At 53.1% G+C, this 15,993-nt stretch overlaps 7 protein-coding genes across 7 annotated transcripts; 3 read left to right on the top strand and 4 right to left on the bottom strand.

Annotated features, from left to right (window-relative positions):
• Nucleotides 1-464: 464 nt before the first annotated feature.
• On the top strand, nucleotides 465-1,649 carry An14g06260 (uncharacterized protein; the record flags this gene model as incomplete). Its single annotated transcript, XM_059744349.1, has 1 exon — nucleotides 465-1,649. One exon carries the CDS (start codon nucleotides 465-467, stop codon nucleotides 1,647-1,649), a length of 1,185 nt encoding a protein of 394 aa, XP_059606454.1.
• Nucleotides 1,650-2,486: 837 nt separating this feature from the next.
• On the bottom strand, nucleotides 2,487-3,512 carry An14g06250 (uncharacterized protein; the record flags this gene model as incomplete). The annotated part of the gene is made up of 1 exon (XM_001401211.3): nucleotides 2,487-3,512. The coding sequence occupies one exon, from the start codon at nucleotides 3,510-3,512 to the stop codon at nucleotides 2,487-2,489; it is 1,026 nt and encodes a 341-aa protein (XP_001401248.1).
• Nucleotides 3,513-3,638: 126 nt separating this feature from the next.
• On the top strand, nucleotides 3,639-5,348 carry An14g06240 (uncharacterized protein; the record flags this gene model as incomplete). Its single annotated transcript, XM_059744348.1, has 7 exons — nucleotides 3,639-3,728; nucleotides 3,859-3,939; nucleotides 4,034-4,228; nucleotides 4,305-4,403; nucleotides 4,480-4,564; nucleotides 4,770-5,108; nucleotides 5,152-5,348. The coding sequence occupies 7 exons, from the start codon at nucleotides 3,639-3,641 to the stop codon at nucleotides 5,346-5,348; spliced, it is 1,086 nt and encodes a 361-aa protein (XP_059606453.1).
• A 221-nt stretch (nucleotides 5,349-5,569) lies between these two features.
• An14g06230 (uncharacterized protein) lies at nucleotides 5,570-8,649 on the bottom strand (the record flags this gene model as incomplete). The annotated part of the gene is made up of 4 exons (XM_059744347.1): nucleotides 5,570-5,587; nucleotides 5,641-5,850; nucleotides 6,537-7,639; nucleotides 7,701-8,649. 4 exons carry the CDS (start codon nucleotides 8,647-8,649, stop codon nucleotides 5,570-5,572), a joined length of 2,280 nt encoding a protein of 759 aa, XP_059606452.1.
• Nucleotides 8,650-9,230: 581 nt separating this feature from the next.
• On the bottom strand, nucleotides 9,231-10,886 carry An14g06220 (uncharacterized protein; the record flags this gene model as incomplete). Its single annotated transcript, XM_059744346.1, has 7 exons — nucleotides 9,231-9,331; nucleotides 9,382-9,544; nucleotides 9,593-9,702; nucleotides 9,761-10,117; nucleotides 10,171-10,334; nucleotides 10,408-10,535; nucleotides 10,833-10,886. The coding sequence occupies 7 exons, from the start codon at nucleotides 10,884-10,886 to the stop codon at nucleotides 9,231-9,233; spliced, it is 1,077 nt and encodes a 358-aa protein (XP_059606451.1).
• Nucleotides 10,887-12,166: 1,280 nt separating this feature from the next.
• An14g06210 (uncharacterized protein) lies at nucleotides 12,167-13,356 on the bottom strand (the record flags this gene model as incomplete). The annotated part of the gene is made up of 2 exons (XM_001401207.3): nucleotides 12,167-12,489; nucleotides 12,537-13,356. The coding sequence occupies 2 exons, from the start codon at nucleotides 13,354-13,356 to the stop codon at nucleotides 12,167-12,169; spliced, it is 1,143 nt and encodes a 380-aa protein (XP_001401244.1).
• Nucleotides 13,357-13,760: 404 nt separating this feature from the next.
• An14g06200 (uncharacterized protein) lies at nucleotides 13,761-15,941 on the top strand (the record flags this gene model as incomplete). Its single annotated transcript, XM_059744345.1, has 4 exons — nucleotides 13,761-14,092; nucleotides 14,336-15,629; nucleotides 15,687-15,809; nucleotides 15,861-15,941. The coding sequence occupies 4 exons, from the start codon at nucleotides 13,761-13,763 to the stop codon at nucleotides 15,939-15,941; spliced, it is 1,830 nt and encodes a 609-aa protein (XP_059606450.1).
• Nucleotides 15,942-15,993: the final 52 nt, after the last annotated feature.

The following is a 15,993-nucleotide window of genomic DNA, read 5'->3' as shown; positions in this document are numbered from 1 at the left end:
ATCCACCGCCGTCCGGCAGCCAGAGCGCCTTTCGCCTTTACTGGCTCACGGCAATCGTCTGCTGCGGTGGCCTTCTTTTCGGCTATGACTCGGGTGTGATTGGTATGTAGTCTCCTGAAGACTCACCGCACGCCATGCTCATCAATCAAATCCAGGCGGAGTTCTCACCTTCGACTCCTTCCATCGCTCCTTTCGGTATACCGCCGCCGATGAGACACGAGTTAGTGCTATCGCAGTAGGCGTCCAGCAAGCCTCTGCGCTGCTTGGTTGCCTGATTATCTGGCCTTTCACAAACCGCCTTGGTCGTCGCCCGGCCATGGCTGTCTGCTCCCTCATCTTCTGTACGGGGGTCATCTTCGAGCTCCTCGATACCCACTCGCTATCCGTCTTCTACGTGGGCCGCGTCATACTGCGGACTGGGGATCGGCGGCTCCGCAACCGTCATCCCCATCTATCTCTCGGAAATGAGTCCCACCGACAAGCGCGCCCGGCTTGGAAGCTGCTATCAGTTCGCCTTCACTATCGGCATCCTCGTCTCCTACTGGATCGACTATGGCATGCAGTTCGCTCCCGCCAATGCCCTGCAATGGCAGATTCCGTTCGCCGTACAGCTGATTCCCGGCGCATTCATGGGGTTGGGGATGCTCACGCTCCGCGAAAGCGTGCGCTGGCTTCTCTCACACGACCACGACAAGAACGAGTCCAAAGCATGGGACAGCCTAACCTGGATCCGCTCATCGAACGGGCCACACGTGCGCGCCGAGTACCAGCAAATGAAATCCAGCATCGAGCGTGACGCGCACGCAACGGCCGATTTCTCTCCGAGAGAGCTCCTCAGCAAGTCCAACAGCCACCGACTCGCTCTAGCCGTCTGCCTGTTCATAGCCCAACAATCTATGGGGCCAACCGCGCTGGCCTACTTCGGGCCGCAATTCTTTGCACTTCTCGTAGGCAACAACGCCCACCTGACCCTCCTCCTAACCGGCATCTTCGGCGGCCTGAAAGTAATCGGCTGTCTCATCTTCATCGTATGGGTCGCCGACCGATTCGGCCGCCGACCACTACTGATCCTGGGCGCGCTCGCCATGTCCATCTGCATGATAACCACCTCAGTGGTAGTAAAATCCACCAACGTCCCCACACCCCACCCATCCACACATAACTCCGACACCACCCCCACCATCACCAACAGCGGCCTCCTAACCGTCTCCCTCATCTACCTCGCCATCGTCTTCTACAACCTCTCCTGGGGCCCCCTCCCCTGGCCCTGCACCGCCGAACTCTTCAACACGCGCATCCGCGAACCCGGCGTCGCCATCGCCGTGGCCGCCCAATGGCTCTCCAACTTCGTCTGGTCATTCTCGACCCCGTACGTCCTAGCAGGTGCCAAATGGGCCACCTTTCTAATCTTCGGGATGCTAGACGCCAGCTTCGCTGCCTTCGTCTGGTTCTTCTTACCTGAAACGCGCGGCCGAACCCTCGAGGAGATCGATGCGCTTTTCAAAGACGAGGATAAGCTCCACGATGACTCACTATCGTCCGCCCTGCTGGTCGGGGAGCAGGAAATTGACCGTGAATACGAACAGGATGATATTAGTTCTCCTGATGATGCGGGGGTGAAGACGAATGAGGAGCGGGTGGAGGTTTAGTTATTCACCCATTATATATATATATTCCCATGTATGGATCATTCATTCATAGAGTTAGATGGTAAAAAATTATTCGGGATGTTTTCTCTGAGATTTTTTGTTACGAGATAGATTAGCTGGCTGGACGAGTGGCTAGCTGGCTTTTAATGATGGTGTTAGCTGGCTATAGTACTATATCGCTAGCAAATAACCAGATGATTGATAACTGAACGTACTATTTTTCAGAATTATCTAGACTGCCCCCATAGTATGCACATGAAACGAGTCTAAATGCGGAAACTAGTCCTAAGTGGACATAGAACCATCGATCTATACTCTTCATAGGTCCGCCAGTCATGTGAGCGCCGTCTATCATACTACTATGTCTATGCAGTATACGAACAACTTAAAATAAACCCTCATTGAGCTAAATATTGATTATTATTAGCTACTGGGAACCCACACAGCAACTAGCGTACACTCGTATCATCGTAGCAATTCGTGTTCCTTTGCCCAAGCAGTTCCCAAAACGCCCCCTCCCCGCAAGTGTTAACACAACCATGTTGGTTTCGAAACCATACAGAAAACCTACCTAACTGAAACATCGCCACAGTCGCCAGCTACCTGAGCGAGAAAAAGAAACAAGAATATTACCTGAACCAGCAATCACAAGGTCCCGCCCAAACCACGTGCTTTTTGTTTGGGGGACTTAGCAAGAAAAGAAAGAACGCCGTCATGCAGTCGCCAGTCATTTGGCCATCAAGAGCTGATGGTGAAAGACAAAAATGAAACGACACCAGCCGCCATTGAGCCCACGCATGGTGTTGGGCAATGTATAGAGAATTATGGATATAGAATCTAGACATCGAGCAAATCCTCAAAGGCGTCATTGTTGGGAGTCGAGAAGGAGAAGGACGCGTCACTCGCCAGGGTCTGCTCTGAGTCCCGGCGAGGAGTGGGTTCCAGGGAGCCCATCTTTGAGGGCATCTGGATGGGGCTATCAAAGCCAAAGGAAAGGTCCTGCGAGCGGGTTGTCCGACTGGAGCTCGAAGGGGTCAGAGCATTTAGGTCCGTTTTCAGGTCGGACGCCCCCAGTGAGTCCTGCTGGGTGATGTTTTTCACCATTGTGCTGAGGTGCATCGAAATGGCCTCATCATTGCACTGGGCGTGCTCTAGTAAGTAGTTCTTGTACAGGAGGATCTCGCTACGCAGGGCGTCAATATAACGAGTCAGATAATCCTTCCTCTCGGAGAGTAATTTGAATTGATCTCGGAGAGTCTCCGTCTGCTTCTTCTTCTTCAGGCGACACTTGCTCGCTGCCAGTCGATTGCGCTCCAGCAAATTCTCCCGCTTCGCTTTTTCGCTCAGCTTGTCACCGGAGTCGGGTGAAGACGAACCGAGTGTGCCATTAGCCTTGCGACGCTTGGGCGCTGGTTGAGGCGCGTCCGAAACGGCCGGCTGACTGAAGCTCGCACGGGGGGTGGGGTTGGCATAGGCAGCCCCGTCATACGGCTGGTGGTATTGAGACAAGGAATAGACTTCGTCGACCCCATTGACACTCTTGTCGTCGAATGGCGGGGGCGTGGGCTGACCGTTGCGCACATGCGAGTTCTTCAAGCCTCGCTCTAGACCCGGATTGGTGAAAACCTGCGGGTCATTCTTCGCCGACCAGCCCTGCAGCGAAGGAGACACGGGGCTAAATGCAAATAGAGTCTGTTCTTCCCCGCCTTGATAAGACATGGAAAGAATGTCGGTCGTCATGTAGGAATTAGCGATGGTGAACTGAGAAGGAGCCGCGCTGACGGTGCCAGGCATAACAGCTTCGTTGGACACCACAGTCTCGCCAGGAACAACCGGCCGGCCGAAAGAGGCCTGATCCGCCATGTTGAGGATAAACCTGGTTTAGACTAAGCCGAAGGCAGAGCAGAACCGATTGCAGGGAAGATCAGAATTTATATTTAGGAGGGAAGAAGGAGAGAAAGAAAAGTAGCTATTGAGAGGTAGTAGAGGATGGTTGTGGCGAAGGAAGGGCAGGAGAATGGATGGTATTTTAAAGCTCCAACCGCGATGCCAGAGCAGACCGGAAGCACAAGACCGAAAGTAAGTGAGCAAAGCCGCTCCAAAGCGCAGACTGGCACCTGGAACAACGGGTCCTAGGATCCTGTCAAGCCCAGGAGCAGACAAGGGTGACCGAGGTGAAGATGACCACGGCAGGTACGAGTGATGGTAGGCAGCTACCACGGTTGCGAGGACGGGAGAGAAAGCAACAAAGGATGAACAATGCACTGACAAGTCAAGAACAAGCGGGAAGGTAAAAAGCTGGAGAACCCCAACCAGTTCAGAAGGAAGGTTGGCCAGGAGAATATATCCCGACAGGACCGAAGTGGGGGGAAAGTGTTGGAGAGAGTGTGTTGTCCAGAACGGGGGCTGGCAGTAGGGGTCCCTTCTGGAGACTGGAGCCAGCAGCGGAACTGGACCAGGAAAATCAGGGAACCGGGCGAGACCAGAGTGGAGCTGGGAGGGAGAGAGAGAGAGAGAGCTTCGTCAGGCAATCTGCAGGAGATCCAGAATCAGAAATCAGAGTCAAGGGCAGAGGAGGGGTAAGGTGGAAATGTAACGGGGAGGTCCACGGAACGGAAGAGTCGGCAGAGTCAAGAGAGGAAAGAAGAGCTATAGGGAGAGGAAGACTGGGAGGGAAAAGGAAAGAGGGAGGGAGGGAGTACCACGGATAGAAAAGAGAAGGAGGGGAAATCCGGATCGAAGTCAATGTGGGAAGTGATACGAGGGGAGGACAGGAGATGAAACGAGAGGAGAAAAAGGAAAAAGAGAGAAAAGAGTTGGGGAGGGTGAGGATGAGGATTGGATGGAAGAGAAGAAAGAGAGAGTGAGTGAGAGTAGCACTTTTACTTACTTTACCAACAGGAAGCTCCCAAGTGGTTGCGCAAGTGGCAGGGAATAGGCTGTTGTGGATGGTTGTGTGGATGCAAGGTCGGGGAGGATAGTACAAGCAGCAGTTGGTGTTTTGTATAGGACTCGGAGTCAAGTTGAGAAAGCAAGAGAGAGAGAAGGGAGGAGAGGAGACAGATGACAGATGAAGCTTCAACTCCCCGAATAAGAATATTTTCGTGATGATTGGGGCAGTTGAAGTTCCGGCGTCGGGTAGCCAAGAGAAGGCATCCAGTGGACGAGACCTGGCCAGAACCGGCAAGTTGACATCATGGGAGAAGGAGGAGGGGTTTGAACTGGGTGGACTGGGTCAATGGGAAGATGGAGATCTGGAGACTCCACGAGAGAGCATGCGAGAAAAGGCGAGAAGCAGTAAGGATGCGACGATCAGGGGCAGGACAAGATCCCTTAGCGGATGCACGATTACGCAGCTGGTGGACATGACAGATGCTGCCATCCCAGCTGAAGGGGTTGGGAAGAAGTACTGGAGTTGCAAATGTACTTTGCATCTACATCTTACACTAGATGATGCTAGTAAGTACCTGGCGAATTGTTCAAGGGAGCTACAGTTATCTAGATGGTTCTCCTACTAAGGAAACTAGTGGCAGCTACCTTAGTCTCCTTCTTGTTACCCCAGAAAACTTCGATCATAAAATAGCCATCCCAAGTGAGATTCTGAGTATGAATCAAACCAAGATCAAATTCCACACAACCACCAGATCAGCCCACATCATCGTCTCCGCCGACAGTTCGCCGAACCCGAGAGAACCTTAATAGAGTGTTCTTTCTTGTCTGATATCATCATCATCAACCAACGTCATCCATTCATGAAGGAAACCCACTCATACCCTGGCCCTTAAAGAAGAGTACAGGGTTCCGTCTTCCCCGTCCGGTTCCACCAGCAAACGATTTCCATTCCCAAATCAGCCAGGGGGAAATTAGAACATGATCGGGAAGTATTTCACAGCTAGTTAATTCAGTTAATAAATTCTCAATTAGTCATTAATCTTGTACTTGGTGATTAGTTAGTTATATCCCTCATTCATAACAAGGAAAGACTACCTACCTGGGGCTGGACCAACAGTAGGCCTACCGTTGCCTGTAGCTTGCCTGCCTGTTCCAGGATCAAAGTCACAATTTTTGGTTTCATTATTTGTTTCTTTTTCCTTTCGCTTTTGTGTGTGTGTGTGTCATTCTGCTTGCTGCTGCTGATATCTGGATCCTGATTTGCCCCACTTTCTTCTTTGGGTGGGAGATATACTAGAAATAATACAAACTACTTGGATATACCTAGTTACCTACTACCTACTACTACTAATACTACTCCTCCTCTACTCTGATAACTGCAATAAACACAAAACTGCTATCTTGTTATGCTACTCCATACAGAGTACGATTGTAGTAGACACACGATGTATCCGGTAAAAGGTCCTGGCCTTAATCCAGTCCTGCCACGACACAGTCCCCGCCAATCATCCCCCATTCGGAGGCTTATTATGCACTGCTAACAAGGATGCTTTCAGGTTCCAGCCGCCCCGTCCAAACGGTCGCCATGCTGCTTCATGATTGCTCCAAAACCTCCCGTCGGGCCCAGCAATGAGGTCTCATTTTTCGCTATCGCCGACCCTACATGGCTCCGCTCTCTCCACTTGCCCTGCTCCCAGAACCGGATGCTGCCTCGGCTCCGCTGGGCCTGTGCCCCATGTCCCCGTCGTACTATCTATCATCCACCTCCTTTCCTGCTTTCCCCTCCCCCCCCTCCGCTTCTGTCTTCTTCACTCTTCCTTGCTATTCCTCTTCAAACTTTACACAAAGTACTCTCGCCTACACAAGGACACACTATCATGCTGGATCACTCTGGTCTCATCCTCACACCTCCGCCGACCCGCTAAACGTTCGCGAGAATCCGTGGTGATGCGCTATGGCCCCTCGATGCTCCCAGATCCGCAGCTGTCGACTCACCCCCCGCCAACTTCCGATCAACATCGCTGCAACCCGCTGGCCCTCAATCTCGCGCTGAATGGCCCGGAACGTATCCTCATGAGTCTCCTCCCCCTCGCGTTCCGTCAGCAGTGGCGCCAGCACTCCACTCAGTCGGTCTAGGTTCAGCAGCCCCGACCCAATACTGGCCCGGCAGACGCTGCCCCGAAAGCCCTGGCGTTCCAGCTCGATCAGCCGCTGCGTCTCATGCAGCAAGAGCGCGCTGAGTCCAAACACTCCACAGATCAGGTTCAGCTGCATCGAGTCGCTGAGCGCCAGAATCGCCAGACTCATGGCCTTGACCTTGACGTAACCTCGGGGCGAAAGCCCCCCGAGGCAGCTCCTCCGCCGCTCCATTGGCTCACTCGTAAGGTGGCCCTGGCAAATTTGGACCAGCACTCGATAAAGCCGGCCCGACCCTAGAATCCCGCCTGGAAGCCCGGACAGAAGAGCCTTGAACGCCCATGCCACGCTCAACACTCGAATGGCGTCGCCACTATCCCCATCCCGGTTCAGAGGGTCCACCACATTCGCCGGCATCGTGCCACTCGCAACCGTCATTTGGATCTTGTCTTGCTGCTTTTCCGCCGAGTGCACCTGATTGGCGTAGTAGTCGTACGTCCGCGCCGCTAGTTTCGGATCCCCGGCGTCGACAAAGACGTTTCGTACGGTAGGAGCTATATATGACGTCAACAAACCAATAGCCTGCGACGGATAGAGTATCCTAGTGGAGCATTGTGGATTCCTACCAAAGCATCCCAGATAGGTGATAATCGCCACAAAGCATACGGGTAGCCTCAATTTCGTAGGAGCAAAGTCGGCCGGAAGACTGAGCAGATTGTACCCTCCCAGTCGAGCCAGGTCTTCCAGGGGTTTGCCCTTCAATGAAGTCATATCGGCCGATCGGCGCGAAAGGCTGGCGAATGTCCTCATCCGACGCAAGGTTCGTTTGCGGGGTGCGTCTGACGATCCGAGCTGGAGCGTCGACCGCATGGTTCGTATGCGTCCGTAGAACTTATCCCGACGTCTGGGATGATCATCTCCGGTGGCTGTATGAGATTGACGACTATCAGGAGACCGTTCAGCTGCTATGTCGTCAGAGACTTGTAGAACACCTGTTGATCTTCTGCTTTGGGGCACACAAACCTGGCACCTGACCCCATTCAGCACCTCCATGAGTACTAAGAGTCTCGTCGACCTCCAGCGGCTCAAGACGCAATCTACTGGCCAGCTCATTGAACGCTATAATAGCCGCGTGGCGATCCCCTTGTGCCAATGCGTAACTGTCGTCAAGCGAGGCGGCAAAGTCCGAACTCTGCCTTGATGAGCCCCGTGATCTGTAGGATCGGGTGTGCGTAAAGGGGTTCTCTGGCTTCTCTGTAGTCCGAATGGGGCATGTCGACAAACCACTCGCACCACTGCGCTCTGAACTATGCTGTCTGCTAGAGTACGAAGTAGCCCCTTTAAGGTCCTCAAGATTGACACTGGACTGGGCTGTGGAATGAGACGCTTCCTGAATATCACTATAAGGATTATGATGAAGACAGTCCTGATCAACCAGGGCAATGGGCATAGACGTGCGCTTCGACGGATCATGGCAGACAGTCACACTAGTTAGATCCGAACTGAGCGAGTACACCGTCTTATCACTGACCTTTCTATCGGCATCTCCTTTCAAGAGGTTGCTTGACTGTGTGACCTGAAGCCCGACGGACTGCTGATTCTCCAGATGGCCAGTAGCCGTATGATCCTCATTATAACCTTCTTCCACCACAATAATAGGCTTACCAGACAAACCAGACGAGCCCGACTCGAGTCGAAGATGCTGCGACTTGCGCGAGCGAAACAGCGTTTTGAGGCCTATCAGTCTGGAACCCTTGTCTGCTGAAATCAAGTCCTGGGCGGGCCTCTGGGGAGCTGCCACATCCTTTGGCAAAAGAATCGTATTCCTCCTACTATCATGATGCTTTGCTATATCCCTTACCCCGAGAGAGGCAGCTAGCCCCGCATTCACTGACGAAAATGGCGCGGAAAGTGATAACCTCTTGTTCATGGATCGCTTCAAGCTGTCGCTGGGGGTTTCCAAGGTATCCATCGCTGCAGGAGGCTGCGCAAGTGATTAGGTATGGTAGAGCAGGAAGATGCAATAATCGTTACAGAGGTGAGTGCTCGGTGTGGTGTGCACTGGGGGGTTGCTATATCAGTGTGAGGATCGCTCTTTCCTCTGTTGTTCGGTGATAGTAGGACCCGAGAGGAAGGCTTCATTCACCAGGCCGACTCATTGACAACGCGGACTGGCCGGGGAGGCCGTAATAGATGTCCACATATGTGAATGTAAATCACGTAACTTGGACAGGGAATATACAACGCTAAAGATTGATGGTGAGCACTTTGCCTGTCAACGGCAGAAGCCGCATGGGTTTACTTGCTATGACATCTGCAACAGCCATGCTCACAGTTAACAACCGACTTCTCACGGCGAGCTGCCCACATTTCTACAGCTGAAGTTCAATGACAATGTCTAGATGTATTGTGTACACGAGTGCCTTTGTAACCGGGATATAGACCTTTGCGCCATAAAGTACCGTCTACTTTTGCATTTCAAACAAGACGGACAAAAGCCCAAGTGCTCAAATACCAAGAAGCAATATAAGAGGGTAGAACCGTATAATAAAGTCAATATCGTGCAAGTGGGCTACCGTTGCCAACCAAGGAGGTCCCGGAACCGACACTGGCACGCAAGAACGCCTTTCCATGCAAGTTGTAAATATGCGTAGCTGCGCGACAAGCGCAAAATACATTGTTCATGATGACTCGTCATTCTCACCCTCCAAGAGGATATACTGGAGGATATCACTCAAGGTTAGGACACCCTTTAGCCGAAAGTTGTCGTCCACCACAACCAGGCGGTGTACACGGGATTTGCGAATCGTGTCGAAAATGGTATCCAGACCATCGTTCAGGGAGCATGTGTAGATACCGGGGAAGTCCTGGAACAGTGAGCTAAGGGTACCAGAAACCTTGATAATAGAACATACCGGAGATCGCTTCTTCAACGCCTCACCCACAGTTAGACTCAGATCATCATATACACCTCCTTTGATCAACGTTATCACGTCGACAGCCTCGAAGACGTTGTACACAACACCTGCGAAAATAAAGAAATCAGTACACATACATGCGCGTTTCAACGTAGTATCGCCTACCTTCAGTGTTGATGATGGGGACACTTGATATGCTCCGTGAGACGAGAATGTGAATCACGTCAATGACAGGTGTATCCATCGATGCGACTGCGATATTGTGATACGAGCCCAGCAAGATCTCACCAAGGGGTTTCCGTAACTTCTGCGTGTCATTGACGTTGACGGCGACAAACTTTAGGATGCGGTACTGGGTGAGAACACTCAGAACGAGGGCTCGATCGGTCTGACTGTCGAAAGTAACCAAAGGAATCCTCCTGGCGCGAGACTCGAGCATGCGCCGACAGGCCTCGTAGAGTGGCCGCTCTGGGTCAATGGATATCGTTTCGGGCGGCGCCACATGGAGCGCCTTTTCGACCTCTGGAAAGGAATGTCAGCCTGAGTATACCCAGCTGCAAAAACACAAGGCGCACCTCGTAGACTATCCAAGCGGAATTGATCGATCTGGTTCAAAGCCTCGGGATTTTGGTAGTAGTACTGAATGACATTGATGTAGTCGGATGTGGTAAGGAGGCCGGCAAAGGTCGACGAAGTAGAATCCCATAACGGTGCCGAAACGATGCCTGTATTATGTACCCTTTCCAGTCAGCGAGATTGCACTCACGGTGCGCATAGCCCACGGAGGCGCGGGAAGCGGGTGGGAGGAAGACTTGCCGTTCTGTATGAGGATGTTCAAGCTCTCCTTGACAGACAGCGACGTATCGAACATGATAAGTCGAAAACTGAGCGGAAGGACATCATAGCTGGTACGGACTTTGAGGAAGTTGCGAATGGCACGCTACAGCGATTAAGATGGACCAGAATCTTATTAGTCAATCCGTTTAATTTCCTTGTGGAAACAATTACGAGCAAGCAGATGCCAGCCAAGGTCAGGGCACATTGGCATTGAGCGCACGCATGACAGACCCAGAACCATGGCAAACAAAGTGATACAACAGGTTTATGTACGAAGTGCAGTGCGGACCAAAGAGGGGTAGGGCGCGTTGGACATCAGCGGCGCAAACAGGAAGATTGATTTGAGGGGAAAAAGCAAGCAACGGGGAGAAGAAGGGAAAAGCAAAGCAAAGCAACTCACTAGGGCCTGACGCTCTTCCCGATCGATTGCCCTTTCGGGCTGGGCGGGGGGCATTGGGTGTGATAGACCTCGCGGCCGGAGAAAGGAGGCGGGATACACGAATCCTCCCTCGTGACCGCGGACTGGACGACGGTCTGGAACAGGAGAGGGGATGGGCGAGGGATAGGAACCGGTGGAGGAGGGCGGGCGAGGGTAAGGCTGAGGTGGAGTGGACCGAGGAGAAGCAGCAGCAGCAGCAGCAGCAGCAGCAGCCGTGCTAGTCAGCGCAGTGATGGTGGAGGTGGTCGAGGTGGTCGTAGTGGTAGTAGTAGTTGTGGTGGTGGAGGTGTCGTCGGTGGTTGAAAGCGGCCGCCCGGAAGTGTTGCTCATTCTGCCCGTGGGGACTACGGGCACCCGCTGGGGAGCTTCCTCCATCTTGATTGCCCAGTGCCGCTACTGTCGTGGGACCGCAAAACACATCCAGACATTCAGAATGGAGGAGAGGTCGGGTTAACTGTGGATGGAAAGGATCTCATAGGCCTGTAGGAGCAATAGCAGCTCGAGGATTGATGCAGTTGACAGGGGTAATATCCCGCCGCTGCCGCTGGGATAACTAGTATTCCTATTGATATGGATAGGCGGGGAGGAAGAGAATCAGTATGGAATGTCGAGAAAGGAGGGTGTCTAGGATCATCTGAGAAGACAGAGCGCGACGAATCATGCGCAGAATGCTTGGGATGATGCATCACATCTCCTGATTAATTAAGCTGCCTACTATCTTAGTTAATTAAGACCCCAGTCGAACGGATATTGCACCTGAGGGAGTGCACTAGGAACGATGGGCATCCGAGCCGGGCATAGAGGGTGTCCATTCTCCAAACAGACATTCTGACAGGCTGAAATATGTGCAGTATGTCAGTCTCAGGCTGCATTCACTACATGCCGCAGCATTCCTTAGCCAGCATATGTATTGCTGCAGCTTCAATAACTGGTGGGAGGTTGTGGGATACATGCCTGAGGCATAAAATGCCCCGCCATCCCCACACGTGACAAGGACACTGCGGAGAAAGCTTCGAGTCGCTTGACTAGCTCCGGTCTCTACCTACGCCGACATCAATGCCTCCTTAATATTAACGCGACAGGTTGAATAACAAGCCAAGGTTGCTGATTATATTTGGGCCATGTGTCTAACTACACCACAAGACTAACCGAGAGCTCGAAGAGAACGGTGCCAAAGAATTATAAAGGCGTATCTATGCTTTATGCCACAGCCATGCAATCGCCGACGCTCGAAGAACACTGAAAGACAATTTTTACCCGGAAGTCGCACAATATGGGAAGTTTCATGCCGTAGGCTACGCGGTGCCATTCGCCCCCTCTGTCTGGGAGAGACTCGGGCTGGTGCCCGTCTTCAGATAGTTCTCAATCTCACCAACACGTTTCCCGCCCTGAATCCACCGCTCCTTGTATGCTGCTCTGCGCTGGTCGGCAAGCTTGTTGAGCGTCGGCCAGTAGATCGAATGGTCGTACCGGAACTCGACTTCACCGCCCATGGACTTCATCAACTGGCCCGGAGGCACATGCTGACCCAGGTCCTCGTTGAACTTGAGTTTTTGGCGGGTCAATGGATCGATGAACGGAGTGATGATCTTGAAGAAACCGAGGATCATGAACGGCACTGACGTGGTCAGAGGTTATCGCTTGCATAAGATAGGGACAACTCACTGTTAATTACAAGGGCGCGACCCATTCTCTCTGGGTAGTGGTTCTGCAGAAAGTTGAGGGTCTGCTTGGCCTGGCCGATACTCGCATTCTGACCCGACTTCGTCTCCTTGTAGTTGACAATCAATGCCAGCGTCTCCTGATCCGGGCCCATAAGGTCGATGACGCGCTCAAGCATGAAGACCAAGTGTTGGATCTGACGGTCGCTCGTTTCCGTGTTCTGGTTCGATGGCAAGAGGTACAGACATGGACGCCCGTGAATGTCATACCCCAGAATGACCTGCTTGCCCGTCTCGTTCTCAACTGAAATGTAGTCGGCTGTGAGCTTTTCAACGCCGTACTCACGGCGCCAAGTGAGCGTGCGCTGGAGGCGCGCAATTGCTTCGGAGACATTCCATTTGGTTGCGCGCAGGTACCGCAACAGACATTCGCGGGTCAAGAACATGCGCTCATTGTCGGTAATGGGTTCGGTGGGAGAATTCTTAGCGGACGTTGTCGGAACAGTGGTCCATTCCGACACAGCCTTCAGGACATCCTTGTATTTTGCTTGTTGGTCGGAGGTGAGCTCTGCCGGGGGTGTCGGCTTGGCCGATTCAAGGGGGCGGGGGAAAGGCTTCTGGATAAGGCCGTCGGCGGCGGACAATGGCAACTGAGACTCAAACTCGTCGATTTCCTTGGCTTGCTCGGTGGATTCTGCGGGTTTAGTGGTAGTCTCAGGGGTAGCTGCGATCTCAGCAGGATTCGAAGGTGATGGGTCAGAAGGGGTGGTCTGTGAGGTGTCGACAGCAGGCGCAGGGGCCGGAGAATCTGAGGGAGCGCTCATGATGAAGCAGCTTGCGTTGGATCTAGTGTAGATGGATCGTGTGTATATGTGTAAGTGTATGTCTTGTCTGAGAAGCACCAACTTTATAAACCGCGAGACATCAGCGAATATATTAAAGGGGGAGAACGGCAAGCAGCTTCCCGGGTGTCCTTTTTCACGCCGTAAGATTGAGCAGGGCGGAGTGTTGATCGGCAGGCCCACCGATCGTCAGCTGCAAACCTCCGATGGATTAATCAATTGCAGTCGAAAATACGTGGTTCCCGCGGGTCGTGCTGCTGTCTCGTTTGGGTAGGCGGTCGCAGTAACCAATTTGCGCGTCTCACGCGTCGCGCGTCATTGCAGTTCCGATAGCAGAGCCATATTGGTTTACTATCCAACATCTCATTAAGCCAGGGTTAACCAACATGGAGGACTCTGTCGCAGAGCTCAATGAGCTCTTTGCTGCCGCTGCTCCGGATGGGCTACCCAAGGATGTCCTCACGGAGTTGCAGTCAATCCTGCGCATCCACTCCATCTCCGCGCAAGAGCTCTTCTACAAATGGGAGTCCTACTGTCTGAAAATGGGCCCGGATGAGCTGAAGATGGACCTGGGATCCGTACGACTGTTCAAGAAAGATGTGCAGGATACATTGGAGCGAGAAGCCCGCGGCAAAGCAGGCAGACAGATGGAGAGGAAACCAGCAGTGCCGGCGACCCCGCGCGCTGCTACGTCGGATGTTTTTGGCATGTACGTTGAGTATCAATGGATTGATGGACGAAAACTAATGATCCAGGCTTGACGGATTAACACCAGGTGCTTCTGGTCGGAGCAATGCCGGTTCAGCTAAGCGGAAATCCGACTTTGCTTCGCCATCAATCTCAAAGATCGGGAGAACCGACCACAATGGGTCTCCGATGAGTACTAATGTGAAGCAGACAAACGGTGATGGACTACAGTACGTGCGACAATCACCTTGGAAGATTGCAACTGACCAAACAGATCCATTCCATTCTCCCAGCGCCAGAATGCAGGCGAAACGATCGAAACCATCAACTCTCATCTCCCACAAGCAGAGGCTCCTATCGCGCCATACTCCGAAGCCCGCATACGACCGACGGCAAACACAGACCTGAAGAAGTTCGGATACAAGCCCATGGCCATGCGACTGGCCGAAGCATCGGAGATCCTGGACGACCGCATTGATGAATTCATGGCATTGTTTGAGAAACAGTACGGCAGCGACGAGATCACATTCGGCAGCGCCGCCACTCAGAGCACCAGCGAGATCGTGGCCGTCGGCCGCATCGCATCCGATAGTATGGAAGGGAAGCTCAACGCGGCATCACTCGTGCTCGAGACATCAAGACGCACAGGAGCAGGCATCCGGGTTCCATTGAAACTCGAATCCGTGCCCTCAGCCAACTTCTTCCCGGGCCAGATCGTGGCGCTGCGCGGCATTAATGCGTCCGGTAACTACTTTTCCGTCAAAGAGGTCCTCCCCACCCCCCTTCTCCCCCCGGCCGCCTCATCAGTCGTCAACCTCGAAACCATCAACCAGAGACTCGAAGACGCCGGACCAGCGCCCTTGAACATCCTCGTCGCAGCCGGCCCGTACACAGCAGATGATAATCTCGACTACGAGCCACTGAAAGAAATTTGCCGCAAGGCAGCAGACAGCTACGCGGACGGTCTCGTCCTGCTGGGACCGTTCCTGGACATCGAGCATCCCCTGCTGGCCTCGGGGGATTTCGACCTGCCGGAGATCAACGGCGTGGACCCGGACACGGTGACGCTGACGACGGTATTCCGGCACTGCATCTCAGCTCCGCTACAGCGACTCGTGGCGGCCGTGCCCAGCGTCACAATCGTGCTGGTCCCGTCAGTGCGCGACGCAGTCAGCAAACACGTCTCATGGCCGCAGGAGCAGCTACCCAAGAAGGAGCTGGGACTGCCGAAGCAGGTGCGCATGGTGTCGAACCCGGTGACGCTGTCGCTGAACGAGACGGTGATTGGGATGTGCTCGCACGATGTGCTGTACGAGCTGCGGCGCGAGGAGGTACTTCACGGCAAGCCGACGGAGGGAAACCTCCTGACGAGACTGCCAAAGTACATGATCGAGCAGCGACACTTCCAGCCAATGTTCCCGACATCAAGCAGAGATATGCTGCCACGAGCGGGGACCGGCCTTGCAACAGGGGGGATGGTAGATGTGAGCTATTCGAAGCTGGGCGAGTGGTGGAATGTACGGCCGGACGTGTTGATAACGCCGAGTATGCTGCCGCCGTTTGTCAAGGTAACCACCACACTCAGTGATCTGTATTCTGTATGATGAATGCTAACAACTACACAGGTAGTAGACAGCGTAACGGTGATCAACCCCGGCACACTCTCCAAGCGCCGCGGCGCAGGCACATACGCACAGATGGCGATCCAGCCACGACGGATAGAAGACGAAGAGAGAGAACAGAAGCAGGTCAGCCATAAATTGTATGAACGGGCCCGGGTAGACATAATACGGATATAGCGCAGCAGCAGTATACATGATAATGATGATTCCACGAAAGGACTCCATACCCATCCATATCCACATAAGCATAAAGCATAAACGCAGGGTATAATAGCCTAGCCTAGCCTAGCCAAGCCATAAAAATCACCAC

Source organism: Aspergillus niger (genome assembly GCF_000002855.4).
Source record: "Aspergillus niger supercontig An14".
NCBI classification, from domain to species: Eukaryota; Fungi; Ascomycota; class Eurotiomycetes; order Eurotiales; family Aspergillaceae; genus Aspergillus; species Aspergillus niger.
Note: the sequence above shows the minus strand (reverse complement) of the source record. Positions and strands in the feature narration are given on the sequence as shown.